General features: G+C 46.0%; 1 protein-coding gene and 1 long non-coding RNA gene across 4 annotated transcripts in view; both read left to right on the top strand.

The window, feature by feature from the left end:
- Positions 1–24,611, top strand: part of LOC127612036 (contactin-associated protein-like 5) — a 246,791-nt gene that overhangs the window by 30,352 nt on the left and 191,828 nt on the right. For 2 of the 3 annotated variants that reach the window (XM_052082996.1, XM_052082997.1), the window contains exons 2-3: positions 14,275–14,385; positions 21,366–21,559. In XM_052082996.1, the coding sequence (XP_051938956.1) occupies positions 14,275–14,385; positions 21,366–21,559 (305 nt within the window). The remainder of the gene's footprint in view (positions 1–14,274; positions 14,386–21,365; positions 21,560–24,611) is intronic. The other variant, XM_052082998.1, reaches the window with a different exon arrangement.
- Positions 7,649–12,401, top strand: LOC127612143 (uncharacterized). The gene is made up of 2 exons (XR_007965602.1): positions 7,649–8,508; positions 11,842–12,401. It is a non-coding gene; the product is annotated as an uncharacterized LOC127612143 (long non-coding RNA).

A 24,611-nucleotide genomic window follows, 5' to 3' on the forward strand; every position in this document is an offset into this window, starting at 1 on the left:
CTGCCTGTCGATCTCCCGCTCCCTCCTGCCGCCACTCGTGAACAAGGCCCCAAGATACTTGAACTCCTCCACTTGGGGTAAGATCTCCTCCCCGACCCGGAGGGGGCACTCGACCCTTTTCCGACTGAGGACCATGGTTTCAGATTTGGAGGTGCTGATTTTCATCCCAACCGCTTCACACTCGGTGGCGAAACGCTCCAGTGAGAGTTTGAGAGCCCCGTTTGAAGGAGCCAACAGCACCACATCATCTGCAAAAAGCAGGGACGCAATACTGAGGGCCCCAAAACGGACCCCCTCAACGCTTCGGCTGCGCCTAGAAATTCTGTCCATAAAAGTTATGAACAGAATCGGCGACAAAGGGCAGCCTTGGCGGAGTCCTACCCCCACTGGAAACGATTCCGACTTACTGCCGGCAATGCGAACCAAACTCTGACATCGGTGGTATAGTGACCGAACAGCCCGTATCAAGGGGTTCGGTACCCCATACCCACGAAGCACCCCCCACAGAACTCCCCGAGGGACACGGTCAAACGCCTTCTCCAAGTCCACAAAATACATGTAGACTTGTTGGGCGAATTCCCACATACCCTCGAGGACCCTGCTAAGGGTGTAGAGCTGGTTCCACTGTTCCACGGCCGGGACGAAAACCACACTGCTCCTCCTCAATCTGAGGCTCGACTTCCCGACGGACCCTCCTCTCCAGCACCCCTGAAAAGACCTTACCAGGGAGGCTGAGGAGTGTGATCCCTCTGTAGTTAGAACACACCCTCCGGTCCCCCTTTTTAAAAAGAGGGACTACCACCCCGGTCTGCCAATCCAGAGGCACTCTCCCTGTTGACCACGCGATGTTGCAGAGGCGTGTCAACCAGGACAGCCCCACAACATCCAGAGCCTTGAGGAACTCCGGGCGGATCTCATCCACCCCTGGGGCCTTGCAGTGAATTGTACATGAAGCAAACTCTGAATGAGAAAAAATATGATCAAAGATATAGCGCAACAGCTCTGAACACAAGCTGCAATTGCAGACTGCTGAGCACGAATAACTGGTGCTGAAGAAGGTCAAATATATAAATACAAAGCCTCATATATGACAATATATTCCTTAATGTATTACAATACAATACAATACATGCTGATTTATATAGCGCTTTCACAACAGCGGCAGCTGTAACAAAGCGCTTAACAAAACAGTTAACAAAGTAAAATAATAAACACAACACATAACATAAAACACTGACAGTCGTGCAGTCCTAACCACTTTTCCGTCACACGCTTTGTTGTTTGAAGCAGTTTGAGATAAAAGAAGAGAGAATCAAAGTGTCCTTTAACCAGTGCTCAAAATATTGCATGATATCTTCCAATATATTGCAATATATTTTTTTGTATGCTACGAGGGAAAGGGACATAGACTCCCTGATCCACACACCCAGGATCTATAGCAGTGACATCGGGATGCCATTCGGGGTTGAGAAATGTAGTCGGATGGTGACTAAGAGAGGCACGGTAGTCCACACTGAAGGGGGGTCACTCCCTGAAGGAACAACAGGAGATATTGAGGACAACAACAAGTACCTTTGTCAACCACAAGCCAATGGCAACCTCGAACTGGAAACAAGGAAAGCGACTACGGCCAAATCTCTCCAGCGGGTGAGGCAAGTCCTAAGAAGCAAGCTCAATGGCAAGAACAAGACCCAGTCAATGAACAGCTATACCCTGCCAGTGATCAGATTCCCTGCAGGAATAATAAGGTGGCCAAAGGAAGAGATTCAGACCACGGATATGAAGACCCGAAAGCTCCGAACCGTGCATGGAGTGTTGCATTCCAAATCCGGCACCCTGAGACTGTATGCAAGCCATAAGGAAGGAGGCGGGGCACGAGTCAGTGTGAGAGCCACTGTCCAGGATGAAACATCCAAGCTCCATGAATACATCAAAGAGAAGGATCCAACGGATTACATGCTTTGAGAATGTCAGGCTTTTGCAGAGCTTGCTGATGATCTGATCATTTGAGTCAAGTGTGTTGCAACAAGGAAAACATGCAGGACAGCGGCCCTCCAGGACCTGAGTTTGACACCTACGGTGTAAAGGAAAGAATGAATGGGGCCTTGTATTGATAGATTTTGAGTGAAAATCTTCCATCAGCAAGGGCATTGAAGATGAGACGTGGCTGGTTCTTCCAGCATGACAATGATCCTGAACACACAACCAGGGCAACAAAGGAGTGGCTTCGTAAGAAGCATTTCAAGGTCCTGGAGCGGCCTAGCCAGTCTCCAGATCTCAACCCCATAGAAAATCTGTGGAGGGAATTGAAAGTCCATGTTGCCTAACGACAGCCCCAAAACATCACTGCTCTTGAGGATATACAGTATATACAGTATATATAAATAATCCTCACCTCCCCCCTCGGGTGGTATCCGTCCCTCATTCAACTCGGGTCCTCTACCAGACGTCAGGAAGCTTGAGGGTTCTGCGCAGTATCCTTGCTGATCCCAGCACTGCACATTTCTGGACTGAGATGTCCGATGTTGTTCCCGGGATCTGTTGCAACCACTCATCTAGTTTAGGGGTCACTGGCCCGAGTGCTCTGACCACCACAGGCATGACTGTCACCTTTACCTTCCAGGCTCTCTCCAGCTACTCTCTGAGCCTTTGGTAGTTCTCGAGTTTCTCGTGTTCCTTCTTTCTGATGTTTACATCACTTGGGACCACTACATCCACTACAACGGCTTTACTCTGTCCTTTATCTATGATCATGATATCTGGTTGGTTCGCCATTACCATCTTTGTCAGTCTGGATCTGGAAGTCCCACAGGATCTTAGCTCTGTCATTCTCCACCACCTTCGGAGGTGTTTCCCATTTTGACCTTGGGGTTTCCAGTCCATACTCCGCACAGATATTTCAGTAGACGATGCCAGCCACCTGGTTATGACGTTCCATCTAGGCTTTACCTGTCAGCATCTTACACCCTGCAGTTATTTGTTGGATCGTCTCAGGTGCCTCTTTGCACAACCTACACCTTGCGTCTTGTCTGGTGTGGTATATCTGGGCCTCAATGGTTCTGGTGCTCAGGGCCTGCTCCTGATCAGCCAGGATGAGTGTCTCTGTGCTGTCCTTCAGGCCAGCCCTCTCTAGCCACTGATAGGACTTCTTGAGATCAGCCACTTCAGTTATGGTTCGGTGGTGTAGGGGCTTGTCCTCCCATGATGGTCCCTCTTCCAGCGCCTCATCCTCTGTTCCCCATTGTCTGAGACATTCTCTGAGTACGTCATCTGTTGGAGCCTTCTCCTTGATGTATTCATGGAGCTTGGATGTTTCATCCTGGACAGTGGCTCTCACACTCACTAGTCCCCGGCCTTCTTCCTTTCGGCTTGCGTACAGTCTCAGGGTGCTCGATTTGGGATGGAACCCTCCATGCATGGTTAGGAGCTTTCGGGTCTTAACGTCATATATATTCTGGGCCGACCCAGTAGTCCAGTGGTTAGCACGTCGGCTTCACAGTGCAGAGGTACCGGGTTCGATTCCAGCTCCGGCCTCCCTGTGGAGTTTGCATGTTCTCCCCGGGCCTGCGTGGGTTTTCTCCGGGTGCTCCGGTTTCCTCCCACATTCCAAAAACATGCATGACAGGCTGATTGGGCAATCTAAATTGTCCCTAGATGTGAGTGTGGGCGTGGATGGTTGTTCGTCTCTGTGTGTCCTGCGATTGGCTGGCAACTGATTCGGGGTGTCCCCCGCCTACTGCCTGAAAACAGCTGTGATAGTGAGGATCAAGCGGTTCGGAAAATGGATGGATGGATATATATACTCTATATACACACACTTACTTTCAGTGCAGCCTCATATCTTCAACAATATTTCGCAGCACCATAAATGACACATCTAATGGCTGTATCTTCATTGTCAGAGTCGCATCATCTTTTCTTCCTTATTTTCTACTGTTTGTATATTCTTTCTTCTTTGTTTATTGTAGCTCAAAAAACTACTTATGTCAAAGGTCCTATATTACGTGATCTGTTTTAGTCAAGGCCGTCGGTACGATTTCCTTTGGTTGGGTCTTGAATGTCATAAATAAACTTCTGTAAGAATTATTTTTCCAAAATAACCGCAGTGTGACTTACTTGGTCAATCAATTGAATGTGAATTTTGTCATTCGGCGTTTGGAGTTATACATTTGTGGTTGTGCTTCATTTGGTTAAAAGATTTGATGAAAATACTGGGGTTAGCCTCAGAGGATTTTCCGTTATCCTCGAGGCTGAAGAGCAGCTTTGCAGGCAAATCGCCTTCATGAGCCATGTTTGGCAGACCACCATGTCTGCAGATTAGAAGGTTTTTGTTGCACACAAATGTCCTCTTGCATCCACTCATTGGCTTGTAGATTCATAAGTTTGTCCAGTAGTACCTTGAAGTTTGAATACAATACATTTCTTGAAGTTGGGTGACATTTAGCTCGGACATGTTCTAAAAGATTTCCCACTGAGATCAATTTAAGCAGAGATTTGTACAAGTATCTTCGCTGTAATGACCTTAGCACACTTAAACTAAAAAAAAAAAAAAAAAACTGTTTTATTTGCGATTTGCAAACTAAACACGTTTCAGCAAGCATTTATTAAACCTGATACGGCACACAACTTGAGAATCAAATGACAATGCATGCCGCATTTCAGGCTGCCTGGAAATCTGGAGCTAACACGGGTTGACTTCAAAGCCTTCCAGTCAAGTGGAAACAACAAAACATGACTGCTGACTGCGATAAGCTATTTTTTTTTTTGTTCGTGACCTTTTTGTAGGAATTGATCTTTTTTTTTTTATAATGTCAGACAGATAATTTTTGTGTAACCTAATCAACACGCTAATTTCTATACAGAATCTTTTGAGATGAATGATGAGCGGTAGCATGACTAACAATACAGATAAATATAGTGTACATACTGAAACTCTTTTAATATGTCTCTTTGGGCATATTGTGTGACATCAGACTATTACATTTATGAAGTTGAATTACAAGTATTTAACCCTTCCGACTTTTAATGGCAATCAAATCAATGTTTTCTGCTCAGAAGTTGAAAAAGAACACTTTCAGCTTTCTGGAGTGCAAACCTACCTGAACCAAAACTATAGATAACTGTCGTTTCATCATTCGCTTTCATTCTCATTGTACGAGAAATGTATCTATATTTTATAAAAACTGCCTTTCATCACCCACCCGCTCATTCCATTACATTTTGTAACTAGTTTGTGTATCATGTACTTAAGTTAATTATGTACAGTTATTTTAAATATTTAATTCTCATTTTTCTTATTTTGCGATTGTATTTCATTTGTGTGAAGCACACTGAGTCGCCTTTGAAATTGAAATGCGTAATGCAAATAACCTTGCCTTTAGCACTCTGGTCCACACTGGGTACTGGTATAAAGTGTTGAAATATATACAGGAGGCGGCCCGGTAGCCCAGTGGTTAGCACGTCGGCTTCACAGTGCAGAGGTACTGGGTTCGATTCCAGCTCCGGCCTCCCTGTGTGGAGTTTGCATGTTCTCCCCGGGCCTGCGTGGGTTTTCTCCGGGTGCTCCGGTTTCCTCCCACATTCCAAAAAACATGCGTGGCAGGCTGATTGAGCACTCTAAATTGTCCCGAGGTGTGAGTGTGAGCGTGGATGGTTGTTCGTCTCTGTGTGCCCTGCGATTGGCTGGCAACCGATTCAGGGTGTCCCCCGCCTACTGCCCGAAGACAGCTGGGATAGGCTCCAGCACCCCCCGCGACCCTAGTGAAGATCAGGCGGTACGGAAGATGAATGAATGAATATATACAGGAAGTAGAAAGTGGAGAAAATGCAGAGCTGTTCACCTTTTGGAGCTTGCATGGACGAAGAGCAGTAAACCTTATTTTTTTACGTGGACCAAATACATTTCCCTGAGCAACTGCCCTCTAAATTACTTGTGGTTGTTATTTTCGATGAATGTTGGAGCCTTGTCCTGCAAAATGACGTGTATGACGCTGTACATCTCTTCTTTTATTTTAAATTTTATCTGTTGTTTTATTGTTTTTGTTCTTGACTGTAAAGTATCCTTGAGTGATGTGAAATGTGCTTATAAATAAAATGTATTATTATTATCATTGCATGAATATGGACAAATATAGAGTTGTCTAACCCTTCAAGTATGTCTGTTACAATTTCTCTTCCTGATCACCTTGTTTCGAAATTCCGAGGTGTGAGAACTCTCATTCATCATCAAATACTGTACAACATATTTGTAAAGTAGAGTAAATAAGTAAAGATCGCACACAACAGTTTACATGAATATTCTTTCAGTAGGAATCAACCTCAAGAAATGTACAGAGAATGGCAGAAAATCATTGAAAACACATTCGACAAGAACTTATGCAACTGGGTCGGGGTGACTTTAAGATTTGTGTTGTCAATTATCATTCAGTCTTCTACATGGTGTTTGCTTTAAAGGTACAGTATGCCTGCATTTGTGTGAATTTGTCTTGTTTGTGGGGAAAAAAAATCAGCCACAAAAATATATAATTGAAACAAGGCTGTAAAAAGAGGGTGAACAATGTGTTTTAATTCTTGGCTATTTTAATCAAAGCATGTCACACTGAGAAGCAGGTCATTTTCCTGGACTGCCACAGCCTTCAAGAGGGTTGTAAAAAAAGGGTGAGAAGTGTGCATTAAACATAGGACAGACCTTCCAGTACAATGGCCCAACAGCAAATTTTAATCCAAGAAGTCTCATAGTTTTACAAAACATATTTTTGACGATCTGATTTTAAAAAATAGTAAAACTTTGCTGACCTGTCATACCATTGTTTTCAAAATGCTTTAAAAAGAGGCTGAGCGGTGTAAAGCAATTCTTAATCCTTGGTTCATCTTGATTCCAGCACGATACACAAAGCAGTAGCCATTTGCATGAGACAGGACTGTCCCCCAAAACAGCCTGATTTTAAGAGGGTGATAAATGTCGTTTAAATCTAATTCAGAGGTTGGTAACCTTAAATACTCAAATACCCCTTTTCCACTGCCGCAAAAGCACAGGTAAACACGCTTTTTGGGGGAGTGGGAAAGGTTCATTGGCCAGTGTTGATCCGTGTCCACCAGCACGCTATGGGAGGCGGGTTGTGATCGCCTCCGCTCTGTATTGCTTGCAGTTTGAAAGCCTGACACGGGAGCTGCGTGATGACATAGGGCGATATGGTAACAAAGAGTTGATCCTCCACTGCTTTTCGACCATTTTGAGGATGCTAAGAAGCATGATAAAAGAAAGAACACTCGCTTCCATGTTGCTTTGTTTACCACCAAGAAATCTGTCGCACTGTCATGTACGCAATCACAGCGTAACCAGGGGGGGGGGGGGGGGGTTGGAAAATCACCTTCTGTTGATCAATAGGAAAGGGACAATATGCCAATTAGTTGTGTGTCGCCACAGATCACTACTATCCACTAGTTTCAGTGGGAAAAGGGCAAAAGAGATGTTTTGAGTGTTCCTTCCCTTCCCAAAAAACAAGAAAAATGCTGTAGGATCCACAAAACTATTTTGACATCTCAAGTGAGGGTAATACTGTGTTAACTGACTTTTTTTTACCTCGGGTTGGATAAAAATAAAAATAGCGTGCTGCTGTCACATGTATAAAAAAAAAGTGCAGGGGTACAGTGGAAAAACTAAAACAAAAAAAAATCCTGAATAAGCCCAATAAACCAAAGTACAAACAAACAAAAAACCATGACAGTAAAACAAAACAACATGACACCAATTCGACACAGACTGACAGCAACCAGGGAACTAAATACAAGCAAACTGACGAGACAACAAGGAATACCTGGACAAATAATAATAATAATAATAATAATATTTTATTTGAAAGCGCTTTTCATCATACTCAAAGACACTTTACAAGATCTTAAAACACAGGATAAAAATGTACACTTAAAGACAAGCATACACGATTTACAAAAAAAACATTTAGATGAACAAAAAAGCAAAAAATGGGTAAAAGAAATGAAAAGGTCTTAAAAGCATTGCAGAACAAGTGAGTTTTAAGAGATGATTTGAAGGATTGGAGGTCAGTACAGTTGCGGATGTGTTGTGGTACATGAATCATATGAATATCAGGATTTGATATCTGAAAGACAGCTAGACAGGGTTGAGTGGGTTGTTGGGGTAAATGATTTGGTGGAGATGTATAATTGGACGTCATCAGCATTGCAGTGGAACTGGAGACCGTTGGCCGAAGGGTAGAAGATAGAGGATGAAGAGCAGAGGACCAAGAACAGAACACCTTGGGACAGTGGGGCAGTGTAGGAAGAGCAGTTGTTGAGTATGAATTTTTTCCTGTCTGTGAGATATGAGCGAAGTCAGGTGCGTACTTTGTCGGTGATGTTTAGGGATTGCAGCCGAGAGAGTAGGATGGAGTGGTTGTTGGTGTCGAAGGCAGCTGTAAAGTCAAGAAGGATGAGGATGGAGAGTAGACAAAACACAAAGGGTTGAAGAAGATGCTTGTTGAACACAAGGTCCATCCATCCATCCATCATCTACCGCTTATCCGGGGCCGGGTCGCGGGGGCAACAGCTTTAGCAGGGAAGCCCAGACTTCCCTCTCCCTAGCTACTTCTTCCAGCTCTCCCCGGGGGATCCCGAGTCGTTCCCAGGCAAGCTGGGTGACATAGTCTTTCCAGCGTGTCCTGGGTCTTCCTCGGGGTCTCCTCCCGGTGGGACATGACCGGAACACCTCACCGGGGAGGCGCTCAGGAGGCATCCGAATCAGATGCCCAAGCCACCTCATCTGGCTCCTCTCGATGTGGAGGAGAAGCGGCTCGACTGTGAGCCCCTCCCGGATGACTGAGCTTCTCACCTTATCTCTAAGGGAGAGCCCGGACACCCTGCGGAGAAAACTCATTTCAGGCGCCTGTATCTCGTTCTTTCGGTCACGACCCATAGCTCGTGACCATAGGTGAGGGTTGTGACGTAGATCGACCGGTAAATTGAGAGCTTCGCCCTTTGGCTCAGCTCCTTCTTCACCACGACAGACCGATACAACGTCCGCATCACAGCAGAGGCTGCACCGATCCGCCTGTCGATCTCCCGCTCCCTCCTACCCCCACTCGTGAACAAGACCCCAAGATACTTGAACTCCTCCACTTGGGGTAAGATCTCCTCCCCGACCCGGAGGGGGCACTCCACCCTTTTCCGACTGAGGACCATGGTTTCAGATTTGGAGGTGCTGATTTTCATCCCAACTGCTTCACACTCGGCTGCGAAACGCTCCAGTGAGAGTTGGAGAGCCCCGTTTGAAGGAGCCAACACCACCACATCATCTGCAAAAAGCAGGGATGTAATACTGAGGCCCCCAAAACGGACCCCCTCAACGCTTCGGCTGCGCCTAGAAATTCTGTCCATAAAGGTTATGAACAGAATCAGCGACAAAGGGCAGCCTTGGCGGAGTCCTACCCTCACTGGAAACGATTCCGACTTACTGCCGGCAATGCGAACCAAACTCTGACATCGGTGGTATAGTTACCGAACAGCCCGTATCAGGGGGTTCGGTACCCCATACCCACGAAGCACCCCCCACAGAACTCCCCGAGGGACACGGTCAAACGCCTTCTCCAAGTCCACAAAACACATGTAGACTGGTTGGGCGAATTCCCACATACCCTCAAGGACCCTGCTAAGGGTGTAGAGCTGGTCCACTGTTCCACGGCCGGGACGAAAACCACACTGCTCCTCCTCAATCTGAGGCTCGACTTCCTTACCAGGGAGGCTGAGGAGTGTGATCCCTCTGTAGTTGGAACACACCCTCCGGTCCCCTTTTTTAAAAAGAGGGACTACCACCCCGGTCTGCCAATCCAGAGGCACTCTCCCTGTTGACCACGCAATGTTGCAGAGGCGTGTCAACCAGGACAGCTCCACAACATCCAGAGCCTTGAGGAACTCCGGGCGGATCTCATCCACCCCTGGGGCCTTGCCACCGAGGAGCTTTTTAACCACATCGGTGACTTCAACCACAGAGATAGGAGAGCCCACCTCAGAGTCCCCAGGCTCTGCTTCCTCCAACGAAGGCGTGTTGGTGGAGTTGAGGAGGTCTTCGAAGTACTCTGCCCACCGGTTCACAACGTCCCGAGTCGAAGTCAGCAGCGCCCCATCCCCACTGTACACAGTGTTAGTGGTGCACTGCTTCCCCCTCCTGAGACGTCGGATGGTGGACCAGAATTTCCTCGAAGCCGTCCGGAAGTCGGCTTCCATGGCCTCACCGAACTCTTCCCACGCTCGGGTTTTTGCCTCGGCGACCACCGAAGCCGCGGTCCGCTTGGCCAGTCGATACCCGTCAGCTGCCTCTGGGGTCCCACAGGCCATAAAGGCTCGGTAGGACTCATTCTTCAGCTTGACGGCATCCCTTACTGCTGGTGTCCACCAGCGAGTACGGGGATTGCCGCCACGACAGGCACCAACCACCTTACGGCCACAACTCAGATTGGCCGTCTCAACAATAGAGGCATGGAACATTGTCCACTCGGACTCAATGTCCCCCGTCTCCCCCGGAACATGGGAAAAGCTCTGTCGGAGGTGGGAGTTGAAACTCCTTCTGACAGGGGATTCCGCCAGAAGCTCCCAAAAAACCCTCACTATACGTTTGGGTCTGCCAGGACGGACCGGCATCTTCCCCCACCATCGGAGCCTACTCACCACCAGGTGGTGATCAGTTGACAGCTCCGCCCCTCTCTTCACCCGAGTGTCCAGAACATGCAGCCGCAAATCCGATGATACAACTACAAAGTCGATCATCGAACTGCGGCCTAGGGTGTCCTGGTGCCAAGTGCACATATGGACACCCTTATGTTTGAACAAGGTGTTCGTTATGGATAATCCGTGACGAGCACAGAAGTCCAATAACAAAACACCACTCGGGTTTTGATCGGGGGGGCCGTTCCTCCCAATCACGCCCCTCCAGGTATCACTGTCATTGCCCACGTGAGCATTGAAGTCCCCCAGCAGAACAATGGAGTCCCCAGCAGGAGTACTCTCCAGCACACCCTCCAAGAACTCCAAAAAGGGTGGGTATGCTGAGCTGCTGTTTGGTGCATATGCACAAACAACAGTCAGGACCCGTCCACCCACCCGAAGGCGGAGGGAGGCAACCCTCTCGTCTACCGGTGTGAACCCCAATGTACAGGCACTGAGCCGGGGGGCAATGAGTATGCCCACACCTGCTCTGCGCCTCTCACCGTGAGCAACTCCAGAGTGGAAGAGAGTCCAACCCCTCTCGAGAGAACTGGTACCAGAACCCAGGCTGTGTGTGGAGGCAAGTCCGACTATATCCAGTCGGAAATTCTCTGCCTCACACACCAGCTCGGGCTCCTTCCCTGCCAGAGAGGTGACATTCCACGTCCCAAGAGCTAGCTTCTGCAGCCGAGGATCGGACCGCCAGGGTCCCCGCCTTTGGCTGCCGCCCAGATCACATTGCACCCGACCCCTTTGGCCCCTCTCATGGGTGGTGTGCCCATGGGAAGGGGGACCCACGTTGCCTCTTCGGGCTGTGCCCGGCCGGGCCCCATGGGTGTAAGCCCGGCCACCAGGCGCCTGCCAACGAGCCCCACCTCCAGGCCTGGCTCCAGAGGGGGGCCCCGGTTACCCGCGTCCGGGCAAGGGAAACCTAGATCCATTTATTTTTATCATCATTGGGGTCTTTTGAGCCGTGCTTTGTCTGGCCCCTCACCTAGAACCAGTTTGCCATGGGTGACCCTGCCAGGGGCATAAAGCCCCAGACAACTTAGCTTCTAGGATCATTGGGACACACAAACCCCTCTACCACGGTAAGGTGACGACTCACGGAGGGGTGAACACAAGGTACCTGGATGAAATGTGGAAACAAAACCTAAAGAGGAAGACAAAAAAAGCACATGAGGAAACAAAAACAAATATAATCTAAACAAAAACAGAATCATGAGCGTATCCCTCCCTCAAGGTACCGATTGCAGATGTCCCAAAGTCACCCAGCGGCGGCCGCAGGATGTGTGCTGCCAAAGACGGTTGATGGCCACAGGACGCGTGACACCGAAAAAGGTACAGGTGGCTGCAGGACATACACCACCAACGCAGAGATGGTTGGCGGCTGCAGAACGTGTGCCGCCAAAGCAGGGACAGGTGATGGCCACAGAATGCGCAACGCCGAAGCAGGGATGGTTGACAGCCACAGGACATGCGACGCCGAAGCAGCGACTGTTGACAGCTGCTGGATGTGCACCGTAACATTTGGTCAGATCGTTGTGTCATGGCTGCACGATGGTAGAGGACCCAAAAAAGTAGGGAGGCGGGAGAAGCAGTGTGTACTGAACCTCATGTATTAACTAAAAACACTTGAAGCGGAACATTAAAAAACAAAATCCAAATTACAAATTCCTGACCCCCCCCCCCAAAAAAAACACAAAGTAACAAACAAACAAAAACCGATGACAGTAGTCCAAAACAATGTGACAATCACAACAGTCCCACCAAGACTGACAGAAACCAGAGAACTAAATACAAGCAAATTGATGAGACAACAAGGAATACCACATGGTAATTGTTGAAGGAGAGAGTCACTCTTCACCAAAGCATGTCACTGATATTTTATGAAGACAACTGGGAATTGTTATAACTTGTTGAGGCACTATGTCCCCTTTGAGCTATAAGCCATAGCAGCACGAACATGAAGCTCAGCCAAGTCTTATACGGTAAAGAGTTGTGCTTGAAAAGAAATTGAAAGCAAGATAAAGCACAGAAGCTCATCCAGCAGTGGGATCAAAAGTGGGAGCCAGGATACTTTATGACAGATTACCAACCCTGTGCTTGCATAATGACCTTGGCTGTGCTGTGTCAAGATGCCATGCCAGTGCTCTCATTTCTGCCCTTTGCCAATGAACATCTGCGAGTGCCGTTGCCGACCCGCCAACAATTTGAGTCTCGGGATAAGACGGCTTGATCCACTTTAGTCACACTTGGAAATCAGGATTAGCGGGGAAATCTCTCGGTGAGCGAGCGCAATCAAACCGGGTCAGTTGGAATGCAGCAGGACGCTCCCAAATGCAAGAAAGCACATCCTGTCGACATTGTTTTTCAGATGGACGGCCTGTTGCTGGGAGGAAAATAAATAAATAAATGGACTTGACCAAGACTAATACAGCTTTTTGTAGCTGGGAGGCAAAGGCCTCTCAGGCGCACGTTGATGGAGCGATGATTGTAATCAAACTGGCGCCGGTTTTCATTCCACTCTGCCATTCTGGGCCTGAATGCTCCAACTCAGTTAATCCAAGCTGGGAAGTGGCTGCTGTTGTTCGACCGGCTGCTCTCATTGTGGTGGGGTGGGGGATGTAAGAATCATCAGTGGTGTGGAAAGGAGGGAGGCTGTGACAGGTTTGGATGGTGAGACTGGACCAGCTACCGCCTGTTGCATTGCAACATGGGACGCTGATGTGCGCGCGCGCACACACACACACGCGCGCGCGCACGCTAATGCGCGTACACTCTGAGGGAGCGTTTTGTGTCTCGTTTGATGGGTCACTGCATGGGTTAATACACTGTTTGAAGCATCTGAGAGCTGGATAAGTGAGGCAGCCTTGTTATTTTCTCTAATCCTCGCTTTCAAAGCTGCAACACCGACAGGTAAAGACGCATTTTGCTCTGACGTGTTCCACCGCTCACGAGTTCCTGCATTTTCCAGCTTCAAGCTGCAAACTGGATACATCTGCAGTCAGGAGAAAAAAAATCAGGTCAAACAGTCCTGCTCTACATGGAAGACTGATGCATGGATGTAAAATCAATAGCAGTGTCAGCTGTAAATTTGAACACGATGTATGTTGGAATGCTAGTAGTAAATTCCAAGCATTTGTTTCTGATATGAACTAATGGAAAGTAATCGGTTTCAAGTCACTCATGTTGCCATTCTAAAATCTCGAACTTTGCAGGTGATGTTTTAAAGTCCCATTTTAGGATTCTTGTTATAGAACTAAAGGTATGTCTGCAGATGCCATTGTTCTCGATGTTGACCAAAACAAAAATGGTTGCCTACAGTAATGAGGGCAGCATGGTGATAAGCATGATTAAAATCTCAGTGCAATGCAGTATATGTATGTAAATATGCCAGTCAAAATAAATAAATATATCAAAGGTTTATTCAAATACAGCCGAGTTAGGATGTTTTTTTTGCAGATAATTAATTCCGTCTCAGCTCATTTGCATTGTTTACATGCGACTAAAAATAAAAGTCACTGTTGTCACTCTGTTGTTGTTGTTCCCTGGCAGATAATTGCAATGGCCCTTTGGTGTCCGCACTTCCGCGCTCGTCTTTTCAGAGCTCGTCGCAGTCCTCAGTCAGCTACGCCGCCCACCACGCTAAGTTGCACAGGACAGACGGTGAGTGGCTCCGTGCTGCGACCAGCTGTTACTTCAGATGTTGAACAACAAAAAAAATATCAGCTGTTTCAAGAAATTGTCACTTTATGTCTCCCGCTCCGTCCTCAATGCTGAAACAGTTTCTTTGAAGACGTGCACTGAATCAAACCCTGCTCTGTCTACAAGCTCATGCCATCCATTACATTGCAGTCTTACTTCATCGATACTTCAAGGGAAGTTTGCTTTTCAGTTCGTTAGTATTTTAACTTACAGTATTTAATTTATTTTGGATATATTATGTTATCCTTCATATGTTGTACTTTGTGGGCAGCAAGGTGGGGTAGTGGTTTGGACATCTTCTTCTTTGATGAACGGTTCGTGACTCGAATCTCAGCTCAGTCCTTCCTGTGCATTGGTTTCATTCTAGTCATTGCTTGTTCCAAAAACATTTTAGGCAGTCATCGAAAGGTCTGCAGTTATGAATGTAATGTGAATGGTTCTTTCTCTGAATATTGATATATATGCTTGATCTACCCTCTGGCCATATTTGCTTGCGAAATATATATATATATATATATATATATATATATATATATATATATATATATATATATATATATATATATATATATATATATAGCGGCTGGATAGCTCAGTTGGTAAGGCATCGGTTTGGCATACGGGAGACGGTGGTTCGAATCCCGCTTGGGGCAAAAATGAGCACATAACACCATCCAGTGTGGGTCCTTGGGCAAAATCCTTCACGCTAATGCATACCTCATACAATGATGAGAGACAATAAAACGAATGACATGCCGGCTCAGACGTCGCCCGGCCAAACAAGGTCTGCGTCAGGTGCTGGGGAACCAGAGCACCATGGTGAAAAATGGGCTACTGGAACAAAGCGGAGATGGGCGAGATGCGATAACATGGCTCTGTTGGAATGCTACTACTCAAGCAACCCTAGTCAGAGGGGTTACATGCAGAGAATGTGGGCTAAATGGTTACTTCGAAACCCACAGTCACGGTTGACCACGACAGTTCTACACGGCAGTCATCGAATCAATCCTGTGTTCTTCCATCACGGTTTGATTTGGGGCCGCCACAAAAAAGGACAAAATCCGACTTCAACGGACAGTTAGGACGGCAGAAAAAATCGTTGGCACCGCCCTACCCACTCTTGAGGACTTGCACAATGCAAGAATCAAGACAAGGGCACGGAAAATCCTCCTGGATCCCCCGCACCCTGCCCACCACCTTTTTCAGCCACTCCCCTCAGGCAGACGCTACAGATCCATGCGCACCAAATCCAGTAGACACTTAAACAGCTTCTTCCCTCTAGCCATTAACTCCTTAAACAGTCACTGACATAGTCACTCTTCTTGCACCACAAAATGGTACTACAAAACTACTGGTATACTCTAAAATGGTTCAATGATTTTATTGTTTACGATGATACTAGTGCAGCGTGTTATACCGCAGACAAATTCCTTGTGTGTTCTACATACTTGGCCAATAAAGATGATTCTGATTCTGATTCTGGTTCTGAAACAACTAGTAACTCAGTGTTCCAACATCCACAAACGGCAACTGCTGTCACAACTTGAGATTGATGAGGTACAACGCAGGTTCCATGGTGAAGGGCCCCAGGCTGCCAGATCAGAGGAGGAGGTCATACAAGATATTGGGAGGCAAGCACCAATGAATGCACATGATGAGATTGGGTGGCCAGCCCCAATGAATGAAATGCTGAGCGAGGCAGCAACTGACCTGAAAGCTAAGATCATGGCGAGAATGAAAGCTGGGAAACCTAGAAACCGATTACAACGGCTATGTGAAGTACCATCTGAAAGTCTCATAGAAAGTGTGAATGCAGCACTCAGGGCGATCCCTACCGTAACGATCACAGAAACCAATGAGCTGATATACGCTTCAGCATCAGTGATCCTGGAGACTGTGGGCTATAAGAGCAACCATGGAAGCCATGAGATACGTTACCCACCATGGAAAAGACGGTTGGAGGCTAAGATCAAGGCGGCCCGGAAAGATGTGAGTCAATTGACGGAGGTACATCCAGATGACCATACCTGAAGCACTCGAAACTGCAAAACAAAGGCTCCAAGCCTTGTCCAGTCGCCTAAAGCGGTACACGAAAGAGAATGAGGCCAGACGAATAACCAGGCTGTTCGCAACACAACTTGCGAAAGTGTACGCTCAGTGGCAGGGTCCTAACAACAGAGCTGACCCACCAAGACTGGAAACTGAAAGGTACTGGAAAGGCATATGGGAGAAGGAGGTTGCACATAACAGCAGTGCAAAATGGCTGGTGACCCTGAGAGAGGACCACAGCAACCTCCCTAAACAGAACCCAGTTACCATAACAGTGGCAGACATACAGGAAAGAGTCTCAGATATGAAAAACTGGACAGCACCAGGCCCGGACATGGTCCACACCTACTGGCTAAAGAAACTCACATAACTCCATGAGCGCCTAGCAGTACAAATGAACCAGCTGCTGAGGGGTGGGACTCACCCAAAATGGCTAACCGAAGGGCGAACGATCCTGATCATGAAGGATCCCTCGAAGGGTGCAGCCCCATCCAACTATCGGCCAATAACCTGTCTCTCCACAACATGGAAGCTCATGTCAGGCATCATTGCGGCTAAGATAAGTGGACAGATGGATCAATACATGAGCGAAGCGCAGAAGGGCATTGGTAGAGATACCAGAGGAGCCAAACATCAGCTCCTTGTTGACAGAACAGTCGCACAAGACTGCAGGTCCCGACGTACCAACCTGTGCACAGCCTGGATTGATTACAAGAAAGCCTATGACTCGATGCCACATACATGGATCACTGAATGCTTGGAGTTGTATAAGGTGAACAGGACCCTAAGAGCCTTCGTTGCGAACTCAATGAGAATGTGGAAAACCACACTTGAAGCCAATGGCAAGCCACTTACCCAAGTGTCCATCAAATGTGGCATATACCAAGGTGATGCACTCTCCCCACCGCTGTTCTGCATAGGACTGAACCCCCTAAGCCAAGTAATCACCAAGACAGGCTATGGATACCGCCTCAGAAATGGAGCTACAATCAGTCACCTCCTCTACATGGATGACATAAAGCTGTATGCTAAGAGCGAAAGGGACATAGATTCACTGATCCACACAACCAGGATCTACAGCAGCGACATCCGGATGTCATTCGGGCTTGAGATATGTAGTCGGATGGTGACTAAGAGAGGAAAGGTAGTCCGCACTGAAGGGGTCTCACTCCCTGAAGGAACAATAGCAGACATTGAGGACAGCTACAAGTACCTTGGTATACCACAAGCCAATGGCAACCTCGAACTGGCAACAAGGAAAGCGGCTACGGCCAAATACCTCCAGCGAGTGAGGCAAGTCCTAAGAAGCCAGCTCAATGGCAAGAATAAGACCCGGGCAATAAACAGCTATGCCCTGCCAGTGATCAGATACCCTGCTCCTAACCATGCATGGAGGGTTCCATCCCAAAATCCAGCACGCAGCATGTCTCAGACAATGGGGAACAGAAGATGAGGCGCTGGAAGAGGGACCATCATGGGAGGACAAGCCCCTACACGGGATGTACCACCGGACCATAACTGAAGTGGCTGATCTCAAGAAATCCTATCAGTGTCTAGAGAGGGCTGGCCTGAAGGACAGCACAGAGGCACTCATCCTGGCTGCTCAGGAGCAGGCCTTGAGCACCAGAGCCATCGAGGCCCAGATATACCACACCAGACAAGACCCACGGTGTAGGTTGTGCAAAGAGGCACCTGAGACGATCCAACACATAACTGCAGGGTGTAAGATGCTGGCAGGGAAAGCCTACATGGAACGCCATAACCAGGTGGCTGGCATAGTCTACCGAAACATCTGTGCGGAGTATGGACTGGAAACCCCAAGGTCAAAATGGGAAACACCTCCGAAGGTGGTGGAGAAAACCAGAGCGAAGATCCTGTGGGATTTCCATATCCAGACTGACAAGATCGTAATGGCGAACCAACCAGATATCGTAATCATAGATAAAGGGCAGAGGAAAGCCGTTGTAGTGGATGTAGCGGTCCCAAGTGATGGAAACATCAGGAAGAAGGAACATGAGAAACTCGAGAAATACCAAGGGCTCAGAGAGGAGCTGGAGAGAGCCTAAAGGTGACAGTCGTGCCTGTGGTGGTCGGAGCACTCGGGGCAGTGACCCCCAAACTAGATGAGTGGTTGCAACAGATCCCGGGAACAACATCGGACATCTCAGTCCAGAAATGTGCAGTGCTGGGAACAGCAAGGATACTGCGCAGAACCGTCAAGCTTCCTGGCCTCTGGTAGAGGACCCGAGCTGAATGAGGGACGGACACCACCCCGAGGGGTGAGATGAGGATTTATATATATATATATATATATATAAAGCAGGGTATCTGTTATCAGAAGAACAATATTGTAGATTTTTTTCCCACAGTCTCTATGAACAATATTATCAGGAAAACCCGAAAAAAAAAAATATATATATATATATATATATATATTTTGTTTTTTTTTTTCCCGATGAAAAGAGCAGGCGGTGTGGGGCCTTCTTGCCTCTCTGAGACATTTGCTGCTGGGAACACCTCAGATCCTTGGCCCAAGTGGAGTCGGGTTTTCCTGATAATATTGTTCATAGAGACTGTGGGAAAAAAAATCTACAATATTGTTCTTCTGATAACAGATACCCTGCTTTTTGGAGTAGGCAGTTTCTTGATCTATCGAAAAATTCAGCCAGAGGGAGCAGCTTCATTAGAAGGGAAAAATCTTCTGGCCTTTCTGGATGGTGCGGGCCAGGTGATCAACACTCAGACTGATGCATTGACTTAACTTGATTTAAAATTTGGTGTGGTGTTGGAGTTGCTTTGTCAAAATGGAAAAGAATGAGGCGGGAATAAATTGAATGACTGGTTGGGGGATTTGGCTAATTGACAACATTGATAAGTCAGAAGCTAAATGACATTCAAGGCTGTCTGAAATCGTGGACAGCCTTTTCCCAAAACTACTGCTATCTGCATTTTCCCCTGGACAGAAAAACAATCCGATTAGACACTTGCATTCCTATTTGGCCTTTACCCCTCCTTCTCGAGTCCAAGACTGATAAACGACAGGTGCCCGACATGCAGACACAAACAAACGACAATAACACATGCCCTGCAATATCTACAGAATGTCTTCGTTGGATTCCGAGTCATTGACCATGTAATCCAACTTGATTGGCTGTAGCACTCCCAAGCTGAGCTTGCTCATCGGTCTGATTGTGACATGTCCTCCCGACCACATTCCATCTTCCCCATTTACTAGATGACAAGTTTTGAGAATTGTTGTACTTGCCTTTTAAACATGTGCTATTTTTTTTGGGGGGGGGGGGGGTCAAACCATGCTCCCACTTAAGGAGAATGGTTGGAGTCTGTCAGGGTTTTCCCCCCTCTTCCTCCCAATTATTTTCTTTTCACATCTAAGATATCGGCGCACTTAGCAGCTTCGTGTTGTGTCCCGACACCCCAGTTGGTCAGTGTTTTGTCCCACAGGATTGGTTGTAACTGGGAAATTCACTATTTTCCCTTATTTTTTTTTTTTTACATACTTGGCCAATTATGTAATTTTGATTCGGTCAATGACTGGCGAGATGTAAAGGCTGTTCCCTGCCAAGTCAAGTCAACTAAGACAGGCTCCCTTTTTTTTCCAAGATGGCACCTGAGTAGGAAGCCATTGGCACATGCTCTTCAAGGGCCTTTTTTTGTAGTTTTTTTGTTGTTTATGTGTTTTGTTTTGTCACATTGTGTTTGTCGTTACATCGTGTGGACATGATGTGGATTATTTTCAGCATTTTTTTTTTTGCCACGACATTCGTCAAAGGAGAAGATTCTGTGCTTGGTGGTTGTGACTTCTTGGCAGCACGCGTATACCAGCACTGACTTTGATTGGAACTGTCGTTGCTGGACAGCCCCGGGGCGCTTGTGTTTTTTGCGCCTGAAATGGGCAGCATTTTTCACAGTCCCGCTTTGTTCAGCGGAAATGTCGGTGCTGTTGGACAGTCTGATGGATGTATGGCTTGTGGAGCCGATAATGAGAAGAAAGTAGCGTCAGCGCAGAGTGCCGACACGTAAGGTGGAACTGGGAGTCGCGGCTTGGAATTGAAGCGGATTTCCATGGGACAGGAGATGTGAGCCAATCTCTTTTTTTCGTCAATGGACGCTACAGCTTCTTGTTTGCTTTCAAACTTAGCTTGTAGCAGATATGTGCACATTTTCAGCATGATGTCTCTGATCCACTGGTGAAAGGAAACTGATTCTCTCCTCTTTCATCGATGTCTGATTCAAACAACAAAGAGTATGCGATAAAGTTGTTATGATTGAATGACTGTCTGTGTCTCATGTGTTGTGTTGTATTGTATTGTTATTGTGTTATTTTGACTTCAAGTTGGCGCCACGAGCGTGGCTGCCTTTACAGCAGCTCCTTTACTTTTTGATTTTCTACTTTCTTCCTTTCATAACTTTACTGCTGTAAATTGGGAATTTCTCCATTGTTGAAATGAATAAAGGTCTTCTTATCTTATCTCTCACCCATTACCCAAATGAATTGGAATGAGTCTTAAAAAGTTGATATGTAAAGACTTTGAAGTATCTTGTGTCTAAAGTTATTTAATATGGAATATAATAATATGAAAAGTATGCTCAATTTTATTGTCATGTCCAAATACGGTTGCCCCTCAACTTTAGAAGAAGAAATGATTGGATTTGTAAGGACATCTGACCCAAAGTGTTTGTTATAGCTGAGTTCTAAGTTTTTCATGTGGCTTTTAATGGCTCACTGGTTTGTCACATCAAACCATTTGAAAGTTCCAACCGATTTTCCACATGTGAGGACGTGACACAACTGTAACCCAACGCGAGCAGTGACTCAGCTTAAAACCACAAGAGTTGACCAAATCAATGTTGCCATCGATTTTTACCATCAGGGGCCGGCGGCTGGTCTCCAATGGCGAGCGACAAGGAGCCGTGGCTCCAGCTGGACCTCAGGGAGCAGATGGAGGTGACAGCGGTGGCCACACAAGGATGCTATGACAGCTGGGACTGGGTCAGCACGTATTTACTCCTCTACAGCGATACAGGCCGAGCGTGGAGGCGCTATCGCTATGATGATGGCACAGAGGTCAGTGATTGGACCATGATCTAGCATAATATCTGTTCTCATAAAGTATAAACCAGCATCAAATATCAATATTAGCTTCGTTAGATGCGACAATTCTATTTATCAAATCTACGTTAACTTCATTTGATATCTTTGGTGTCTAGTTACAGTATTAAGTCAGGGATGGCAGTGAGTTTCCATCACAGTGAGTTTTCCTACAGCTCAACAAGGACAAAACAGAGGTTATAGTTTTGTGTTTGAGAAACTGTGACCGAAACTTTTTTTTTGTCTTGTGACACCAGCACAACTTGCCTGCTGCTGTTGCCCTGATAGCAGATGGTGGCACCAGGACAAAAACAAACAAAACTATGATGGACAATGTTTTTGTTGTTGTTTATAATAAATTTTACTTTTATTTTGAGAAGAGTCAGGATCGAGTTTCTTTACAATTTTTAAAACACTTTTAAGGCCTGAGTCCATCATATCTACTGTGTCTGCTATGCTTTTATCATATCAACTGTGAGGTCTTATGGTACTGGCATTTTAATTAAATAATTATTTGAATCGCTTGGAGAAAAATGGAACAGCCAGCCGGAGGGCATCTGGAACACAGAGACAGTTAATGCTTGTTAACGACTCATCTTTTTAGCTTAACTTTTAACAGATTTGTGTATTTATTTAGTTATTTCTTTTCTTTTAACTGATTTCATATTTATGTGTGTACTATTGAAATTGAACTTCAGTGTCCCCTCATGTGAGCCTGCATGCTGGGAGGTTCTTTTCGTCCGCCTCATGGGGATGTCATTTTGCAGTTTTTTTTCCTCACCATGATCCTCTGTGTGTGTGTGTGTGTGTGTGTGTGTGTGTGTGTGTGCGGTAGGCTATCCTTGTCTTTTGTTATGTGTTTTTATGTTACTGTATTTTGTTATTTTACGTGAAATGTTCTGCAAAGCGCTTCGCTACAGCTGCAGCTGTTGTGAAAGCCCTGTATCAAGAAAGATGGAGAGTGAACCCTCATTTATCACGGGGGTTACTTTCCAAAAAGAACCCGTGATAGGCGAAATCCGTGAAGTAGTCAGCTTTATTTTTTACAGTTATTATATCTGGAGAGTTCAGTGTAGGTTGTCCCAATGCATTTAAACGAGACGAGTCATAGGATAAATGCTGGTTTTATCCCGCCCATCGGACGCTCAGCGTCTCCTCTGGGAGTCTGTGGACAGTGGGCGTTAATCGGCTGGGCCGGATACTCAGCTTTTCTGCATTATGATTGGATGATCTGTCTGAGGCTGAATCTCTTTTTGATTGACAGCGAAATGACCCAATCATCGATCTTATGTTGAAGACATCCTTTTCAGTTTTTTGAAAAGGAACGGAGAGTAGAATTCACATACAAATAACCAGACACATTTTATGATGGATGCCGAAATTGAGCTTCAGCTCCTTGACAGACCAGAATTCGCCACTGATACAATGAAACCAAAGACCAACAATTTGCAAAGGTAAATTTGGGATGGGATGTTCGTATTTCTTGTTTCTGATTGCTATTTGTGTTTTTAATCCATGCAAAGCATTTTTTTGCTTCAGTTTATTGTATAAAAAGAGCTGTAACAATTGATTTGATTTGATTCATTTTCATATGCATGGTATCCGTCTATTGCTGTAATCTTTCTTACGTGATGTATGTTATGGCATTATCGGTTACATGTTAAATGTTGATACTAGCACTTGACAGTGTCACACTTGAATAGCATAGTATAGTAATAATCATTTCACCAGCGTAGTAATCCTTATTTTTATTTTTATTATTCATTTCTAGCCCAACCAAAACTGTAATGTCAGTCCATCACTCCGTCACTGTTACTATAACCACGCATATGTCATCGCTAAGTTCCAGTTCATTACCACTGTTTTGGGACTGTCAGATCTAATTCTTTTTCTTCTTCAGCAGCGTCAAAACTGTACTCCTAACTACGTCACACACTCACAACACAAGCATTGTATCTACTCGGGTAAATAGCCACAGCTTGTACTGATGTCCACAATTATTTTAATGCTTGTCCATCATTGAACACTGAAAATTAAAACAAAAATATATTCCACAGATATTACAATCAATGTTTACAATCATTTCTGACACTTACACATTCAATGAATAAACAAAACATCACATCCCCCCTCCCCCTTATAATTCAGCAGTAAATAAATAAAAGACAAAACAATAAGCACAACTTTACGCTTTCATTTCTGCAACGATCTCTCACAGATATTCCCTCCACAATCGCGAATCAAACCGGAGGTAATGGTTTACACAATATTTGAAGTAACCAATCACTATTACTTTATATGCAAATAAATAGACATACATACTGTAAAATATTGGGCTCAAATAAAGTTTGTAGACTTCTGTTGTCATGGCAACCAGTCGACGGTAATATGAGCACCACTCCATCGGCAAAGTTGCGAAGCATAACAGTGTTCATATTTGACCTCAATTTAATCTCACTTGAGAAATAAAGCATGATGGGACATTGTGGTAATGCAAACATTCTGATACACAGACAGTAGATTTGTCACACGTGTCAATGATGTAACGACATCTTTAGCAGATGTCTCCATCAAATGATGACATCGTCGGGGAGCCATCTTTACCCAAAACATTTGTTCCTCCAGGCTCCTCGATGGAATTCCTACTGGGAGATGCTAGCATGGAAACAGAGAAGTGAGGACCTCGGAAGGTGCAATTAGAAGAATGAGATGAGCCCATAGTCAATGCACTCCACACAAAGCAACCCCGGTCCATACTCCCCCCCCCCCCTCCCCCCCGAACTAAAACGCGAGACTTGCGGCACATGTTTCTGATCAAATGTCAGCAAAGCGGGAGTCCAACAATGACAAATTAACAAGGAACATCGGGACTGATCTTGTTCGTGATATTTCTGGTGACTGATGGAAAACAACTTCCGCTGGTGTTTAGTCAGCAGTTTTTTTAAGTTCCCCATCATTCGTCAGCAAAATGGGCATCTGCCCGTGACTGATTGATCGACCTTCAATCAGTATTGACGGAATCCCACCA

This window comes from Hippocampus zosterae, chromosome 12 (assembly GCF_025434085.1).
Source record: "Hippocampus zosterae strain Florida chromosome 12, ASM2543408v3, whole genome shotgun sequence".
Lineage (NCBI taxonomy): Eukaryota > Metazoa > Chordata > Actinopteri > Syngnathiformes > Syngnathidae > Hippocampus > Hippocampus zosterae.